We start from the raw sequence: 18,750 nt of genomic DNA, 5'->3' as shown, positions 1-18,750 counted from the left end.
TCAGTCAGTGTTATAGCGGTGTTTTTCTACATGTCATGTGATGGCAGCTGGGTTTGACGTCATTAGCTGGAACAATAACACAACGAGCCTCTTCTCGAGGGCTATTGACGTGAATTTCTTAGTGTGTTTGCTGTGATGTTTTACCTAATATTATGTAGGCAATTGACATCATTGGGTTCTCTGAATCAGCGTTAATTCTCTTAATTTATTAATCTTTCCGTCATGGGTCGCATGACCTCTGGTCATTTACGACAAAATGTTGTTATATGGCGTATATAGCGTAAAAGTCCGGGTTGTCACGATTAAAAAAAAAATTATCACCAGATGAGTTGATATAAAAAGTGCTGGAACATGTTTTGAAAATACATTTACATAATTTAGTACCGAAGTGTTGGAAGGTCCACAAAGTAATAGGAGGCAGCATTGTAGAATTCTTTGATTTGCGGGATTTGAACCTGTGGAAATGTGTGCGTGTAAATGTGTCACGACATGGCAGTAAGTCACTTTTTCAAGTTCATAGAAGAAACCAAAGAAGAGATCTAATATATATATAATACCTGCCATTACTTACATTACAGTGGTTTTCATGAACAAATTTTTATTTCATTTCTTTATTTAACACTTTGTATGAAACCTGCATATTGCCTTTGGTGGGCACTTTGGAAGAGCCAAGAATGATTATTTTCGCTTTACTTGACCTATATTTTCAGTTTGATACTAGAACTACATTTTTAGTTTTATAGCATGCATGGGGTTAAGATTTAAAGCCAATCTTCAGAAATATCATTTAAGTTTGAACTTCAGGAAGTAATCACTTGATTGCAATAAGCCCCTGTGTATTTTGCTGTCTAATTATGTGTTTAGTTGGAATCATGATGAAAATTGGGTTGGAGATTAGAAACATAAAGGTTGCGACATTTTCTTCCTGATTCAGTTAAAACTATGTTTGCTTGGTTTGAGCAGTTCCGAATGCCACATACTTGTGGATTATATATGGAAGATTATTTGAAGCAGCTTTTTTCCATCATTTAATGCATTCTTCTTTTTTTTCTGTCTTATTTTCAGATGATTTAGGCTGATGGTCAAATCTGCTCATGAACATGAATAAAGATAATTGATTTTTAAAAAAGGAAAATAAATGTTTCCTGAATGAACTTCTGAGCTGTCTGGGATCTTTGACTTAAAATTCAATTGATGTTATTAATGGTGTTGTAGCAAGCCAGAAGGTTGCCTGTTAGAGAACTATTTACAGAGATGTAGGTACTGTAGTAACTCTTGTTTCCTGTTGTTCTTTTCAGAGTTTTCAAGAAAAGCAGTCCCAATGGAAAAGTAAGTGATGAGACTTGAGTGAGAGTGGGTGTGCGAATCATGACTACTCATTATGTCAAGTTATCAAGTCTGGGTTTTGTTCCTGTTTCCATTTTAAGGTTTCTTCCATGGCTTAATTGTTATTTCCTGTGTTAAATCAGAAAAAAATGGAACATCAAACTTTCAAAAATAAAAAATAAATAAATAAAATGAAAGAAAGAAAGAAAAGGATAAGCAATAATAAATGTATGTAGTTTTAAGAAAATGTTAGATTTAATGACAAAACAGTATTGAAGAATTGTTCCAAATAGACTCATCTTTGACATTCTGGTAATTATTTGCACTAATAAAGCAATATTTCTTTCGTATTTCCAAAATCAGTTTGGTTGAAAATACAAGATGGAGAGACGCTGATTAAATTTTTTTAAAAATCTACAAACGATTTTCATTTGCTGTTTCAGATTACCACTTACATTGGGAAGAGGGATTTTATAGATCATTTATCTCAGATAGACCCAATAGGTGAGTTGAACAAGTTGACTGGTTTAAATCTTAATGATGTCGTTGATGGTTGACCTTTTCAATTTAAAAATTACACGATTTTGATGTCAGTACTCATAGAAGAACTGTAAACAAACCTTTGCAACTACTCCCTGCTGAAAGGGCTACTGCAGAATGCCGCAAAAATGTTCTCATTCTGAGTTAATTTTCCTAATATTTTTAAAAATTTGGTTTTTGAGAATGTTTACATTTTGGTTCATCCCATGTGTGATTTAGTTCAAATTGTAATGTTATCTTCTTTGATAAAACTCACATGGCTTGTATCTCTTTCAAATAAACATGTTAATCAAATTTAAATAATTCTCAGACACCTTGTGTTTAAAAACAATTGTTATGGTTACTAACTTCTCAATAAATTCAGAGAAATATATTTGATATTGTATTTACTTATAGAAAATAGTTATTTCTCATTAATATGCAATAAGCGTAGATTGTGACCTAGTATTTGTAAATGTTAACCTTGATAGAAATTGATGACATACTAACCAATTTTTGGACCAATCGGAGGAAAGAAGGCATGCCAATGTACAACAACTTTGGATGGATAATAACAATGTTGCAGTGTTTGGTGTTTTTTTTGGATGTCATTGACATTTGAATGATTTAGTATTGATTTTAATAATAACACTGTTACAGGCTTTTGCTTTTAGTTTACTTGTTGTTTTGCGAAAAAGTCAAATCAACCAAGTGCTTTTTTCAGGAATCTGCAAAACAACATATAATCTTAGCTTTTCTCTATAATATTATTGCATTATTTTTTTAAATTTCCAGATGGAGTAGTTCTAATAGATCCAGAATATCTCAAAGATCGCAAAGTATTTGCTCACGTTCTGGCAGCATTTCGTTATGGCAGAGAGGACCTGGACGTGCTCGGGCTCACATTTCGCAAGGATTTATTTCTTGCGTCCATGCAGGTGTACCCCAAATTGCCCGAGAACGAGAGGCCACTAACAAGATTACAAGAGCGCCTGATCAAGAAATTGGGGCCTAATGCCTATCCTTTCTATTTTGAGGTAACAGTATTATATGTTATCTTTCTCTCAATTTCCCTCTCTCTCTCTTCGAGAAAATATGGATCTATAAACCCTGATTTGGAGTTTTATATTTCTTGTTGTCAGAAGTAAAATTCACATCACTGTATTATATTATTGAGATATTCAAAAACTAGAAAATGTTAATATTGAATGAAATATGATTGATATAAAAACTAATAATATGATAAAGAAAAGTGATCCATGTTTAGAATAGCCAGGCAAATGATCCTTTTCACAACTGTTTTAGCTTTCTCCAAATACACCATCCTCCGTGACGCTTCAGCCAGCCCCAGGGGACACTGGGAAGGTTTGTACTTTTAACAGACAATAATTACGTATATAAAGTTAAAGCTATACCAAAGTAAAAACCTGTTTCAGAATAAATTGTTTTGAGGTAATATCAGCTACTCAAGTTGTAATGAAGTCATGCCAATTCATATCACCCTACATTTCTTTGAACTATAGAACTCAATAATATTATGTTGACAATTTAATTAGGTCACACCAAGGGTGCTTTCCCAGAGATTTAGATCAATCTAAGAGCGCATTCTCAACGAATTAAGCCAGGCTTTACAAAGCCGGTGACCTAAAAATGGCGGACGTACATGAAAGAAAAACCGCCTAATCTTTTAATAGTCTCTCCGCCTCTCACACGCCTCCCCACACGTCGTCCCTGCGGGGTACAGTAATTAAATCTCGGCTCCGAACATTAATATTTCCGTGAATATCTCTGGTGATATTATCTCCGTAGATAGTCGATTCATTGCTGCTCTACGGGCCAAATTATTCCTTTTTCGTCTCTGTTTTCAAAGATAATAGAACAGAAGAGCTTTTTTCCTTCGATCGCCTTCAGCCGCCATGCTTTCTTCACCACGAGTTTAACTGATGAGCATGCGCACTTAATATTTCTCAGGTAGCTTCCGCATGGCGAACGGAGACGCGATTTAATTACTGTACCCCGCAGGGACGACGTGTGGGGAGGCGGAGAGACTATTAAAAGATTAGGCGGTTTTTCTTTCATGTACGTCCGCCATTTTTAGGACACCGGCTTTGTAAAGCCTGGCTTAATTCGTTGAGAATCCGCTCTTAAGATTAAGTTTTAGATCGACCTAACTCCCTGGGGGTTCATGCTAAATTGCAGTCAGCCGAGCGGGCACCATAGTTAATTACCCCCTTACAGCTTTTAGTAGGCGGGACAGACGCTTAAGCCGACCAAGCTGACAGTAATCTAGTGAGACTCCCCACAGGGATAGATCGATCTAAAAATCTATGGAAATGGGGTGTAAGACAAGCTTCCCTGTATTATTGTCTATAAACAATATCCCATAATATTATTTTGATAAATTATCCTACAGCCCTGTGGAGTAGACTATGAACTAAAGACATATGTTGGTGAAGGAGTGGATGACAAGTCACATAAGAGGTATGTACCAGGGATTTTTTAAACAAGTAGTGTACCTTCTCTAGTTTTGTTTTCTAGTACATTAGAACAAGGGCTTTATTTAGCTTCATTTTACCAGAAAAAACTTTAAAGGTCTCACACCAAGAATTATTCTGAGTGCAATATTGATTTTAATATTTTTATTCTACAGTTGCATGTTTATGTTACATAGGTGCGGCTTGTTTCTATTTTTATCAAATTAAATATGGTATCCCTCTAGGAATTCCGTCCGGCTGGCAATCCGTAAATTAACATACGCCCCCGTAGAACCTGCTCCACAGCCGACGGCAGACGCCATTAAGGAGTTTATGATGAGTGCAGGAACACTACGATTGGAGGCCAGTCTGGACAAAGAGGTGAGAATTAGGTCATAATGACCTAATTATGGTATTTAATAAAAAAAGTTATTGTTGTAAGTGATGTTTCCCAAGGCAATATTTTTTGTTAATTTCTTTTTTTAAGTCAGAAAATGCTCCTTTAATTTTGATTTCAGAAATATTACCATGGGGAATCCATAGCTGTCAATGTTCTTGTGGACAATAACACTGGCAAAACAGTGAAGAAAGTAAAAATTTCAGGTGAGTGTATTTATTTATTTGTTTATTAATTTTTTTGATATGCGCATATTCTCTAAATAAATTATTGATCAGTGACATGCAATTTTATAAATAGATATCATTAAGTAATATAAGTGTACAAATTTGATAACATCAGATTGCTTTTTACAATTTTTTCTTTTAATATTGTGGTACTTTGTATTTCTGTATAGTTGAATGTATTGCATGTTTTGTGTTGTTTGTATTTTTTTTAGCATTTCATGTATAAATGAAGGTTTTTATTTCAGATGCCTGGTTATCCCTTAGATGATCAGAGAAAAGATATTATTAAAATGATAATTATATTTTCAATCACTTTGGCATGCAATTTTGGAATGTTATACTTTGACAAAAGTGATTTTTAGAATGTATTCCTGTTTTAGGAAGAAGGCACAGCTAGTTCCATTAAAAATTCCAAAGATAGGGCATGTCCTTCATCCTTTTGAAATTTTTGTGATGACTGCTAAAGCCTTCGCAAAAAAAAAAAAAAAATATATATATATATATATATATATATATATATATATATATATATATAAAACTCCAGGCAACAAATTTTTGATTCATTCATGTAAAGGGAAAAAAATCAAAAAAGGAAATAGAAAAATATTGGCAATATTTCTTTTTTTTTTTTCAAACATAGGTTTAGTGGAAAGTAATTCTTTTGAATACAAGTAACTTCTTTTGACTAAAAGTACAACAATTTCCAACTTGATTTTGATGTTTTTTATCCTTTAATTTTCAGTTCATCAGGTCTCAGACATCATTTTATTCTCTAAAGGTTCTTATACCTCCACTGTAGCTGAAATGACTTCAGAGTAAGTGGCACCATCTAGACTGCTGTAGTGTCTGCATAGTGCTGACATCTGGTGTGCAGTCTGAGGATGTTCACATGAGCTCTATATTCTGAAGTGGTCTTGAAGAGGGCAAACAAATTTAGATACCAAGAGTTAGATATCAGAGGCATGGACATTATAGTGTTAATATCAGTTGATCTATACGTTCTATAGCTTGTTGGAGAGAAATTGATACATTTACTTGCAGGAATTGAATATATCCCTTGCTGCACAATTTGATTGCATAAAATTTTCATTTTAAATTCAACCAAATTGCTCCTTGGTTTAGAGCCAGTATGAATGTGTCAATGTGAACACTTGTACGTCTCCAAGACCATTTCTGAAGAGACTTCTTGTGAATTTGTTCATAGTGCTGACATCTAGTGAGCAGATGAGTTAATGTCTCCATCTTGTGTGTAGTGGAGGTTCTTTGTTTTTTTTTTTTGTTTTGTTTTTTTTCTTCCATTTCTTTCAGCTTTTGCAGGCTACCTAGTTGAACTGGGTATAGAATCATTTCTTTTGGGAGGAGAGTTTGGAATCTTAATTTGCCTTACAGTTTAAAAGCATAATATGTTAGAAAATGCACAGCAGTACATTCGTCTTTGTAGTGTTTACTAAAATCAAACATTTTAGTTTAAAATATTGTTGTAGATTTTTATAGGTGAGAATTGTGTTAAATAGGAGATTAATAAAAATGACAAAAAGTTCAGGATGACAAATCATTTGAATGAATGAAATTCTGCTCTCTGTCTTTTATATGACCCCACCTCGATAGAAATCAGAAAACAAGGAAATTAAACAAAGATGATATTTTTCTTCAAAAATTGAAGAAAAGACTGGAATCAAAAGGCTAATTGTATTTACCAGCTATGCTTTTGCTGCAGGCAAATCCAAGAATCTAGACATCAGAATCACCCATATTGATTTGACCTGATTTGATTTGATATTTTGATTTGTCTTTCTCCATAGCTACTATAGATGTGGATCAGATATTGAAAAGTCTTTTCTTCTTTATTTTCCTCGCTTCTTTCTGCAGTGCGTCAGTTTGCAGATATTTGTCTCTTCTCCACTGCACAGTACAAATGTACGGTGGCGGAGCTGGAGAGCGAGTAAGTAAGATTGCATCATCTGACGACCTAGATAGAAAGTGGCGATGACCTAGATACTGGTAGAGGTCTTCTTTAAGTAGGTCATGTTTTCTATCTAGGTCAGTGCATTTACTAAATCATCATTTACAAGCAGTGATGTTTAAGAATAGTTCCCCTGACCTGTAAATTTTTTTAAATCCTAAAAATAGAAATGATAAAAAATATTGGGTGCTTTTATTCATAGTGGGAGGGGGGAGTTGTGAGCAGTAAGTATGATTTGTCAGAAGCATTATTTATTTATTTATTTAGATAACTTTCATTAATGTGCAAGTGGCCACTGTTGTTCTACATGTACATTTGTAATTTAGAATTTTCACTTGCTTTAAAATAATATAATCTTTGGCTGTTTGGCTGTTACATCTAACTTAGAATAAAAATGAAGCGGTTCAGTAAAGGCAAAAGACCATGTAGACTGCATGCTGATTATACTTAATGTTGTTCCTGCACAGGTAGAAATTTGTTTAGAAAGTAGGCATGATTGATAAAGTTCATAAGGGACTCTTCACCCCCCCCTTCCCCCTGCCCCCTTGTCCTTTTCTGCCCCCCCCCCCCCCCCCTCCCCGTATAACTTGTTGATGAAAGTCTTTGCCATTTTCTGGAGTATTTTGAAGTCCGAATGGGAGGCTCATTCATGAAAATATTCATATCCAGGGTAATGGGAGCCGTTTTTGAAATTATAATCAATTACTTAAGTAAAACAAACCTTGTGCAAAATGGATGAGAGATTGGAAGAGGGGTTATCAATTAATTTGATATCTTTTGTCAAATTCTTGGGCCTCATTCCCATGGACACTATTGGTGTATGTAGATCAATCCAAATTTGCAGGGACTCTCCTTGCCTGCTATCAGCTTAATTGAATTACATGCTTTCTCCTGGCATTGAGTTGAATAAAGAAAACTGGTGATATTATATGAGTACATTGGACACAAAAGGAGGCATGTCATACATCCTAGCTGATTGCACTTGTTGAAAGTCCCCACAGAGTTGGATGGATATGCTTAGACAGATGGTGTCTATGGGAATGCAGTCTAACTGAATTGTTGCTCAAGTTTTCCTTGATTACCACCTACTTTTTTATCCCCATTTAGTTTTTTTTTCACGTGAATACCTAAAGGGATTGAAAGACAATACAAGAAGCACTATCGTAGTATCTTTGCTACTGAGTAGTAAAATGTCCCACTGATTTCTCTGCTTAATACTTTTTATGTAGTATCTATGTTTTAGTATTAATGCAAATGTAGATAACATTTTCCATTATATTGTAACATTTTCTTTCTTTTTCTATCCTCTCCGTGTGCAGTGAGTAAAAACTATTTTATTTCTGTTCTTAATAAAGCTAGAACATCTGTTCATTTTGACAAAATTCTTGGAACTCTTTTCGATGGTTGTGGTTGCCAGCTGGCAGTGTTGCCAACATCATAGTTTTCAATTTTTCATTTAAATATTACCATGACATATTTCTGTTGTTTTTATTACCATGAAGAATAAATTGAAGACATAAGGGGGGAATTTTTGATGTAAAATATTCCAATTTCAATTATTTCCTTTCACATTGATGCTGAGTGCTGACTTAGTCTTTTCTGATCATTTAGGACAGTATATTTATTAGAATATTCCTTAAATTCTGTTTACCAAAATAAAATTCTTTGACATATTTATCAAAGCCTCGATGTGTAATGGATGTTGCTTTATATTTTTATAGTCAGATACATTAAAATGTGTAAGACTAGGGATTTCGCTTATCAAGCATCATAAAACTTAATTTGGCTGAAAACAACTGAAAACAAAAAAAAATTAGTCATCAAAATGGTGATGAATTATTCCTGTGACGTTGGCAATCCTTCAACTGGCATGAAAATTTGATTTAGATAGTGGGTGAAGATGAACATTTGTTTGTATACTAATTTTTGGTGTAATAGAGCTTTGCAAGGTATTTGTCTGGGATATTATCTCATCATTCTAGACTGAAATTAACATTTAATTGCAAAATACCTCAATCTGTTTTGATCAACCTTGAAAATTATTTGTGACATGGTCTTCTTCAACAATTAAAGAATGTCCTGTTTTTGTTTTGACTGCATATTTGACTAATTGTGTTTTGACTGCATATTTTTTTGTACAAAAACATCTTCAGAAACATTACCAGAAACAGCCTCAGCAAAGTTTGAACCATTTTGCAAACATATTCTACTTTGCATGTGTCTTTGTTTGCTGTGCTCTATATTTGCCTTAAGAAAGGTGCTATTAATTGGGAGAGGCTGATCACTATGGCAGTGCTACTGGGTGTGATAATCACCATAGTTACAGTGTCAGAATAGAGTAATCACTATGGTGACATAACTTGGAGAGGGTGGACACCATAGCAATACTATTGGAACAGTGTGGTCACCATGGCAACATTATATAACAGACGTCTTTTGTCATGGTTTCTTATAAAATGAGTGTCATTTATTCTTTTTGGATCAGTACAAAGTCGCAGCAAATATTTGGTATTTTTGTACATGACATGACTGGTATATGTTCATTTATTTTTGTACCATATAGAACTGAAGGTTTCAGGAAAAAAGATTGCTTGGAGAAAACATCACCATCACTTTTGAGGCATTTCATCAGATCGCTTTCTTGTCAACTACCCACTTGCTTTTTTTTTTCACTTGCAAACATGGAATACACATAACTTCCAGGACATTATAGATGTTATATATATTGTATATGTCCTATTTTTGTTGTGTGCTGCATCTGATTGCTAGTTGCTTGAATTTCCTCTTATTTTTTTTTTCTGGTTGATTTATTTTGTCAGTGATGGGGGTTTTTAGGGTTAGTGCTGAACTGGTACTTAAGAGGAAGATATATAGTGCTGCCACATACTGTTACATATACTTACATTGTCAAAAAGAGTGTGGTTTAGTGGGTAAATATTACTGACATTGTGAAATGGGTTAACAAGACCATGAACCACATTATTGTACCTTTATTTATATATTTAAGCTTGGAATAGATTTTATGGGTGAAGGTTAATGGAAGAAAAATAGGAATCTTTCAATTGAACATTAGCATTGATCTCTTGTAAGAAAAAATTGTATATAAATATAGATTTTCATGTATGTGGCAAACTTGTCACCTGATATAACAAATCTTTTCTATATTTTTTGTTTCAAATATTCAAATTTTATTTTTTTAAATTTTACATTTCCTAAAATCGTAATTATTCATGAGCTCATTATTTTACCTATAGATACCAGTAGTTAGGTAAAAAAATAACTATTAAATGTTAAGCTTGAGACAAGTAATACCTGGTCAAAATTTGCCTTACGGACAATTCAACTTTCTCCACCCAGGGATGGTTTTCCCATTCAGCCCAGTCAGACAGGGTTCTGTAAGGTGTTTTATCTAACGCCACTCCTGGCCAACAACCGAGACAAACGCGGTCTGGCGCTGGACGGAAAGTTGAAACACGAGGACACAAATTTGGCCTCGTCCACTATGTAAGTTAACAGGAAGATTATTTTATTGTAATTCTAATTATTGTTACCTTTATTATTATTATTATTTATTTATTTATTTATTTATTTATTTTTTTTTTTTTGCATGACCTGAAATTTTGACATTATACATATCATTACATGCTCTTTATTGATGTGTAAACTTGATAATTTCAATATTTTAGACAGGGTGAAAACTTGGATCAGATTTTCTAGTTTTAAGTTGTCCTATGTATGCAGGGTTTATATTATATTATATTATATTATATTATATTATATTATATTATATTATATTATATTATATTTATGTTTTATATTCTAGTATTACAGATCCTAGTCAGAAGGAAAACTTGGGGATTATAGTGCAGTATAAAGTGAAAGTCAGACTCATCCTTGGGTTTGGATCTGGGTAAGTACTGGGGTATGACTTACACAGAATAATTACATGTTTCTGCCTCTATTGTTGTTACTGTAGTCCCTCTTGTGTAATCTTTGTTGTAGCTCTCACACTCAACACATTCCCGTAATTGCCACAATCAGTAGATCGTAGTTGTCCAGTCTAACTCACACATTGGCTGCATTTAGAACAGTGGACTAACTAGTTTGAGGGTCATATATGGCCGACCCACTTGAGTGCTTTCCTACGGGATATCTATTCAGTGTCTATTAGTGGATTAGACAGCAAGCTTTGTAGTGGGCCGCCATATTTAACTCTGAGACCAGTTAGTCCCCTATTCTGAATGGGGCCATTGACATTATTGTCACATCCAATACAATAGGGCCATTCAGAATAGACGATCCAAGTACTAACTGAGCCACCGACTATATATGGCTGACCCTACTTCAAAAGGGATGCTGCTGATTCTCGATGGTCTCCTGGCTCCACACGCACCATTAAACAGCTTAAATCTTGGCTCAGAGGTTTTAATGCTAGGCCCCTGCAGCGACAGCAGGTTTAGATCGGGAAGACCATTATGGAATTAGCGGTATCGCTTTGGAAGTAGGGTTGGCCATATTTAGTTGGCAGATCAGTTAGTACTCGGATCATCCATTCTGAATGGCCCCATTGTGGTAAATGTGACTCCTAAGGCACTTCTGTCTGTGTTTTCTATATGTGCTTACAGTGGTTGTATGGGAGGTGGAAGCAATGCAAGGTAAATTTTGGCTGCGTTATTTATTTCAATGCTCCCTGCAAAGAATCCTGCACTGCAACCAAGGGGTTACCTTGTCATCATCTTTTTTATTTCAGTTTTATGTTCGACGGAAACTTCAGATTTAGATTGATGCAATTTTCATTGTGTTTCTTATCCAGGGGCAGATCGAGAGATATTTTTTGACTGTCTTCTGACAGAAAAATTAGATGCCTGTCAGTCTTAACTTGAAAAAATATGACTATCTTCTGGAAGACCCAGAAGAAGGCCTCTGTCCGCCCTTGTTATCATCACCATATCAAGAAAAACACATTGATTTCATGCTCACTTTTTACTTTTGAGAAATAAATTATCCATTTTCACATTTGCATAAGACTGTGCTACATGGCCCCGTTCAAAACCACTTGATCTGTGTGACTAACTAGGACCCAGATCAAATATGGCATGCACTTGAAAATGGATTCTCCACCTCCCACGTGCGTTGTCCCAACAGAGGTGGGACAATGAAATCTCAGCACGCAAGTGGGTCATGCCATATTTGACCTGCGGACTAGCTAATCCGAGTATCAACTGGTTGTGAACGAGGCCTGTGATGGGAATATTTTGTCTAAGACTATCAGCATTACAAATGATCAAGTGCCTGCATATAGAGGTGTTACACTTTAGTTTTGCAATGGGTATATTTGTGAGGGGGTGGGAGGAGGAAAACTGTAATCCGCCATGCCCACAGCATGTTTTGTGCAGTTTTTAAGATTCAACACCAGATTGGAAGAAGTCTCTGGCAATTTGTTTTTCACTAAAAAAGCAGCATCCTATGTTTATAAAAATTTTATAGTTTGAGGTAAAAAAAAAAAAAAAAAATGAATGCATATCTTCAAAATTTAGTACTGTTCTTTGCACCAGAAAGCAAGTTTGAAAGCACAGGGAGAAAATGTTTGTGCATCAAAATAAAGCAGCTAGCACTAGAGCATTGTTTGAAGTTTATCAAGTTATTTAATAAAAGACTGAAATTATAGATTGCTCACAATGATAAGTAACAGTTCATACATTACAAATATTGGCTTTGATTTAATTTAGCATCAACTAACCATCCTTGATTTACCTTCACCAACTAGCATTGATTTAATTTCATAAAACGACATGACCTACTTTCATAGGATAACCTTGACCTACTTTCAGTGACCTTGCTGTGGAATTGCCCTTCACCTTGACCCACCCCAAGCCAGTAGAGGAGCCACCCCCTCCCAGTAGGTCAGCAAGCATCGCGCCTTCATCTGGAGACGCTCCAATAGACACTAATCTTATTCAGCTGGACACAAAGTAAGTGGACATTGGTCATCTTCTTAGAGAAATGTGGAAATTACTCGACCTTTTCAAAGGACCAAAACTGTCAAACTTTCAGATACATAATTTTCTAATCACACAATTATAATTCTGTATAGCATTTGTGGTGCTTTTAACTGCATAGGAAAGAACTATAGAGTAGCCTGCTTTTTAATTTTTTAATATCACTCAATAGGCATGTTTTAATTTTAAGAAATTATGGTTTAGAAATATAGTGCCTGTAAAATTGTCAATTTTCTCCTATTGAAAAGATCGAGTACTTATAGTAATCAGAAGTGGATGCAAGTAATATGTCTTCGTCGTGATAAGCACTCTGTTATTGTGATATTTGTGGGTGGTTGATATGATGGGTCTGAGACTGTGACCAGTTTAGGTTTTTGAGTGTAGAATATCTTCTGACTGTAGAATATCTTGTGTTAGTAATGGATAATGTCACATTTGTGCAGACAAAAACAGCAGGACGAGGACAATAAGGAAAATCAGTAACTCATAAAAAGTAAATTTTTACATTAACGAGACTGCTTTAAAATATTTCCTGAAATGAATCATGCACTTATGGAATACTTTCTGCACTTCACAGAAAAGTGCATGATGAGGCAAATATTTGTGGAAATTTGGCAAAATTTTTTAAATAGTTAAAAAATTTTCCTTACAATTGAATTTTAAAAAAAAGACAACTTGTTATTTGAATGGTGCAGGGATTTGTATGTTATTGTCCCCACATTGTGTAACACCCCATTTCCATAGATTTTTAGATCGATCTATCCCTGTGGGGATTCTCACTAGATTACTGTCAGCTTGGCCGGCTTAAGCGTCTGTCCCGCCTACTAAAAGCTGTAAGGGGGTAATTAACTATGGTGCCCGCTTGGCTGACTGCAATTTAGCGTGAACCCCCAGGGAGTTAGGTCGATCTAAATCTTAATCTTCAGATCGATCTAAATCTCTGGGAAGGCACCCTAAAACTGCAATTATTAGCATGAGAAGATTCATATATTTTACCTCACCTCAATACATTTACTTTTCTTTGTGAATGACAAATGCACACAGCTCAAAAAGCATGCTGCTGGGCTCCGTATCTCGAAAGGTTCGCTATGTTGCGTACGTGCGTTAGTGTCTGGATTCCATAACCGATTCTATTTTGAGATACGGGGCCATGGAATAGAGATACTTGCGCACGTGAGCAACATAGCGAACCTTTCGAGATACGGAGCCCAGGTTTATAAGTGTGCACCTAGAAAATCGAGATTGAACTGGTGAAGTAGTTTCCATCAGAAGTAACTTGCTTTCATTTTTCACTTAGCTAAATTTGCATGCAAGCATGCTGAGCAAATTGCCAGGGTATTATTCTTATAGCCCTTTGAGGTAAACCCATTTCAGTAGAAAACTGCTTGCATATTTTATATTGCTCATTTAAATATTACACTGGTTACAAATTTTTTTTTAACATTCAAAAGTTATTTATTTTTGGCATTGAGGAACAGACAAACTGACGGAAATAGAAGTGCTGTTAAACCTTTTGGTCATGATCATGTCATGTTTTGGTCATGATCATGTCATGTTTTGGTCATTATTATTTCATGTTTTGTCATGGTGTCTAATTCCCACTAGGGGTTCCAGTGTTCTGTACTATTAGTTCACCACAGGTGGATCAGCTACCAAAACATGCCAATAACGAACATGCCAATAACAAATATGTTAACACAGTCTTAAAAGACTATTATTTTATTTTATTTATTTGATTTTCATTTATATTGTTAATTGTGAATTGACCCATTATTTTAGCTCAGTGATTTTTACATGGTAAATATTTTGTGCAAAGCAAACATGAACTTTCTGTATTAAATCCAAGCTTAGTAAACTCTCTATGTGAAAATGGACTTAAAATATCTCTTAATGTTTTAAACATAGTTTTATGCACAATTCCAATTATATCACTTGGATCTCTTGCTAAATGCTCTAATTTGCCTCTCTTTCAGTGGGGAAGATATTTATGCTGATAAAGACGATGACCTGATTTTTGAAGATTTTGCACGGCTACGACTCAAAGGGCTGGATGTGGACGACACAGAGGCCTGATTGCAATCACTTTCTCACCTACTACAATCCACTTGAACATCCCAACCAACACAATCAACTTACACATCTAACACAATCAGGTTCACTTGAACTCCACCAGTACCAACTGTTGGTTTTGCTCGTCAGGTTTTTATACCGTTAAGATTTGAGAATATTGAATGATTAGATTATAGAATGGTTCATTATACTAAGAATTCAAAATGTTTTAAACTAAGACTTTGAAAAATCAACCTTTTTTACTTGGTATGTGCATATGAGTTTTGGTATTTCTGTAAAGAAATTGTGATTTCAGTTATGTAGAAAATGATATTAATTTCATCAGTTACTAAAAAGCTGTAATTGACAATTGATTCACAAGACTAAAAAGAAAAAATATGTTGACTTCTTTTATAAACAAGTGCTATACAAATGGGAACAGTTTATGTTGACTTTGGCCATGAAATTATAAGTTTGAGATCTTGGCCTTGGAAAATGACCTTCAACTAGACCTTGACCTTGATACTGAAAATAAATAAATAAAAGATGATCTCTGCAAGCCTAGGGAAGATGAATGTCCATGTAATCCCCGTCAAACTTACTTTATTTGTAAGTTTAGGATTCAATTTGCACTGAAACAGCTAGAAATATTAGATCATGTTATGTTGTTTTTGAGGAGAAATATGTTTATGTATATGAATCTGTAATAAGTTATGGACAGAATTGGAGGGTTAGAATGATACACTTGAAAAGTTCACAGGGATTTATGAATTATCTCAGAGTTATTAAAGCCCAAATACTGTGCTCAAAGAGAAAATGGCATGGCCAATGAGGTTAGAGGTCAAAAGTTAAAGGTCATCCCAAGTGGGATTGTTAGGTCAGGAATAAGGCACTCAGGGGTAAAAGGATATTAACTGGGAGGTCAAAGGTTCAAGGTCAAAAGAATCTCTGTAGCTTTATGATATGTTTCCTATTATATTTAACCAAGCCCAACTAGGTTTTAGTTTGTTCAATGTTGTTTTGTCTCTCAGATTTTTGCTGAACAGTAAAAAAGAAAGTGCAAAAGACATGATGTTGCTGAGGTTATGACTTAGGATCTGAAACAATTGTGGTCGCCTAAATATTTGAGATATATTTTGTTTTGTTTTTTCTCTCTTCTTTGACAGTTTTGTGCCACAGTTGTGCACTTTATGGGTAACTTGTAAAAGCAAAATTATATATCTACTGCAAACATGTTATACAAACATAGATATCAGTTGCAATTACTGTAAACCAAAGCTATATTACTAATATTGTATATATATATAATATATTAAGTATAAGTGTTTAATGTATATCCGTTATAATTGTTTGTAAAATGACAGTGATTAATATTCAGTTTCACAACAAGTTGGGTATCTTATATGTAGACAATTGCCAGTATAGAGTCTTAAATACAGTATGTAATAACTTATATATAAAACCAATTGAAGTCTGAAATCCATATTATACCATAGCTGATGGATAAACTGAACATTTAAATTAGTCACTGAAAGACGGGTACTAGGAAATGGCAGATATTTATTCTCCAAAATCTGGCATTAATTCATATACAATCATGATTATATTAAGGCTTGATTCTGCCTAAAAAAAAAGGGTAAAAGTGGGTGTGGTGGAATTCTGAAGTAAAATAAGTATCAAACTAATTAGCTTTGTGCTTTAAACTTTTGTGAGAAGACCTTGCATATTATGTTATGCAAAGTAGACCATTTTTTTTATCCCATGGCGGGAATGGTGTTTTCAGATTCGGTACAGGCAAATGTCCCATTTACGTGAAGGTGGTATAGGGGCAGTATACTGTAGTCAGATACCTGGCTTAAAATCATTCAAATCCATGCTAAGCCTTATCTTATTTAAGCTCATTATCATATTGAGTAATATATCATTGAAATTGATAGACTGTTCAGGAATTTTACAGGTTAGAATTTTGTATGAAGGTTTCAGCATCATGTCAGCTTTATTGGTTGCTGGATATACATACAGAGATGAGAATTTTCCAGTTTTATCTATTTGTCTAGATATTGGTGAAATATGTTTGGAGAAGCCATGCCTTCTGAAACCCACCCCCCTTCCATAGAGAGCTGTCAATCAAGAATACCATCATGGTCCGCAGACATGACATATTCGTCATGAAAACCATCATGGTCCGCAGACATGACATATTCGTCATGAAAACCATCATGGTCTGCAGACATGACATATTTGTCATGAAAACCATCATGGTCCTCAGACATGTTCATGATGCACACTACAAAGTGTTGTGGTTCTAATATATCACAGATGTCTTACAAATTGGCACACACATGAAATTTCAGCCAGGCATTTGATTCTTTGCACAGATCCAGAAATACAAATTCCAGGGACAGGGCAATGAAATCTGTGGTGAAGCATGGCACCAAACAAGCTATGGTCAGGGTAGAAAATATCACACTAAAGTTGAGATTTCAATAATAGTTTCTTCAAGCGACTTCTTAACTCAGAGATGTTACATGTACCACTCCAATCTTTCAGTGTTTTAGGCCCCATTCCCACTGACACCATCGGTCTACATGGATCGACCCAACTCCGTGGGGATGCTCGCTGAGTGCGATCAGCTTAACTGAATGGTGCACCTCCTCTTGTTTCCAACGTACTCGTTTAATCACCATTCTTTCTGTATTGTGTTCATCCCCAGGAGGAGTGTGTCATTCAGTTAAGCTGATTGCACTCACTGAGAGTTTTCACAGAGTTGGACCGATTGCTGTAAACAGACGGTTTCTGTGGAAACGGGGTCTACTAAGACTCCATCAGGGAATGAGACCACAGGTTATCCATTTTTCTATAATAATGATAAACTATTATTGTAACTTTGAGAACATAAGACAGCTGATGGCATATTTTGCTGGATACGATAACAATTCAAAATCAAACTGATAATCATGGTGCAACATATAGCTCTGTAATTGCCTTCGTTGTAGTCAATTTGTTTCGTGTTTATTTTCACATTTATTGTGCGTTTCAGTAAAATCTTGGTTATTTCTAGCATATCTATGTAGTTTTAGATATCTGGGATGTTGACAAGTGAAAGATAATGGTTTAGAAGTCATTGTGGAAATTGTCATGTAAGTCTGGATGAGAACAAAATAAAAACTTTGTGTATAACATAGCAGGTTGTTTGTTTACTATGTACATAATATTTTGATAGGTACTATTCATGGAAAGGATCACCAAATTGGGACATAATCGGGCTCTGTACCTGTATTTGGCCGCATTTACAACGGCGGACAAACTAGCCCGTGGATCAAATATGGTGACCCACTTAAAATCTTGCCGTCTAATCCTCTAACACACATGGAATAGATTCCCTGCTGATTCAACGGTTGTTATACAAAAATGGGTCTCGAATACGTTCTACAGTGTAGGAGTAACATATCTCAACTTAATATACTTTGAAAGAAAACAAATTAGCAAATAAATACATTTGTAAGTACATCAGTAAGTTTATAAGCGTGCATTTCATTTAACGTTTAATAAAAGCGCTAGTACCAAATAGGAATTTTGCGTTCTTCCAAATAGCCAAGACTGTACGTGTATAACATTCTTGATGAAATAGAGACGCAAAAAAAAATTCTAGTATCAGTCAAATTATGTTAAAATCATTCAATGTCATAGCAGAAAAAAATGTAAAATTATCTCTTAAATACCAAGGAAGGAAATTACTATCTTTAAAACTGTTTTTGTTGTAGATTATAAAGAGTGATTATCATCTCTTTTTTCA

At 34.8% G+C, this 18,750-nt stretch overlaps 1 protein-coding gene across 7 annotated transcripts in view; it reads left to right on the top strand.

The window, feature by feature from the left end:
- Positions 1-18,138, top strand: part of LOC106180269 (beta-arrestin-1) — a 63,155-nt gene extending 45,017 nt beyond the window's left edge. For 5 of the 7 annotated variants that reach the window (XM_086996624.1, XM_086996622.1, XM_086996628.1 and 2 more), the window contains 12 exons: positions 1,299-1,329; positions 1,770-1,830; positions 2,641-2,882; positions 3,151-3,210; positions 4,259-4,326; positions 4,565-4,700; positions 4,838-4,922; positions 6,813-6,885; positions 10,264-10,410; positions 10,730-10,816; positions 12,738-12,878; positions 14,879-18,138. In XM_086996624.1, coding sequence (XP_086852750.1) covers positions 1,299-1,329; positions 1,770-1,830; positions 2,641-2,882; positions 3,151-3,210; positions 4,259-4,326; positions 4,565-4,700; positions 4,838-4,922; positions 6,813-6,885; positions 10,264-10,410; positions 10,730-10,816; positions 12,738-12,878; positions 14,879-14,978 — 1,231 coding nt within the window. In that variant the 3' untranslated portion in view covers positions 14,979-18,138. Of the gene's footprint in view, positions 1-448; positions 496-1,298; positions 1,330-1,769; positions 1,831-2,640; positions 2,883-3,150; positions 3,211-4,258; positions 4,327-4,564; positions 4,701-4,837; positions 4,923-5,685; positions 5,759-6,812; positions 6,886-10,263; positions 10,411-10,729; positions 10,817-12,737; positions 12,879-14,878 lie in introns of those variants that run through there. The other 2 variants (XM_086996625.1, XM_086996623.1) reach the window with 2 other exon arrangements.
- The last annotated feature ends 612 nt before the right edge of the window (positions 18,139-18,750 follow it).

This window comes from Lingula anatina, chromosome 10, assembly GCF_051362555.1.
Source record: "Lingula anatina isolate TDL-2025a chromosome 10, LinAna3.0, whole genome shotgun sequence".
NCBI lineage: Eukaryota > Metazoa > Brachiopoda > Lingulata > Lingulida > Lingulidae > Lingula > Lingula anatina.
The sequence above is the reverse complement of the archived record's forward strand: the minus strand, read 5'-3'. Positions and strand labels throughout refer to the sequence as shown.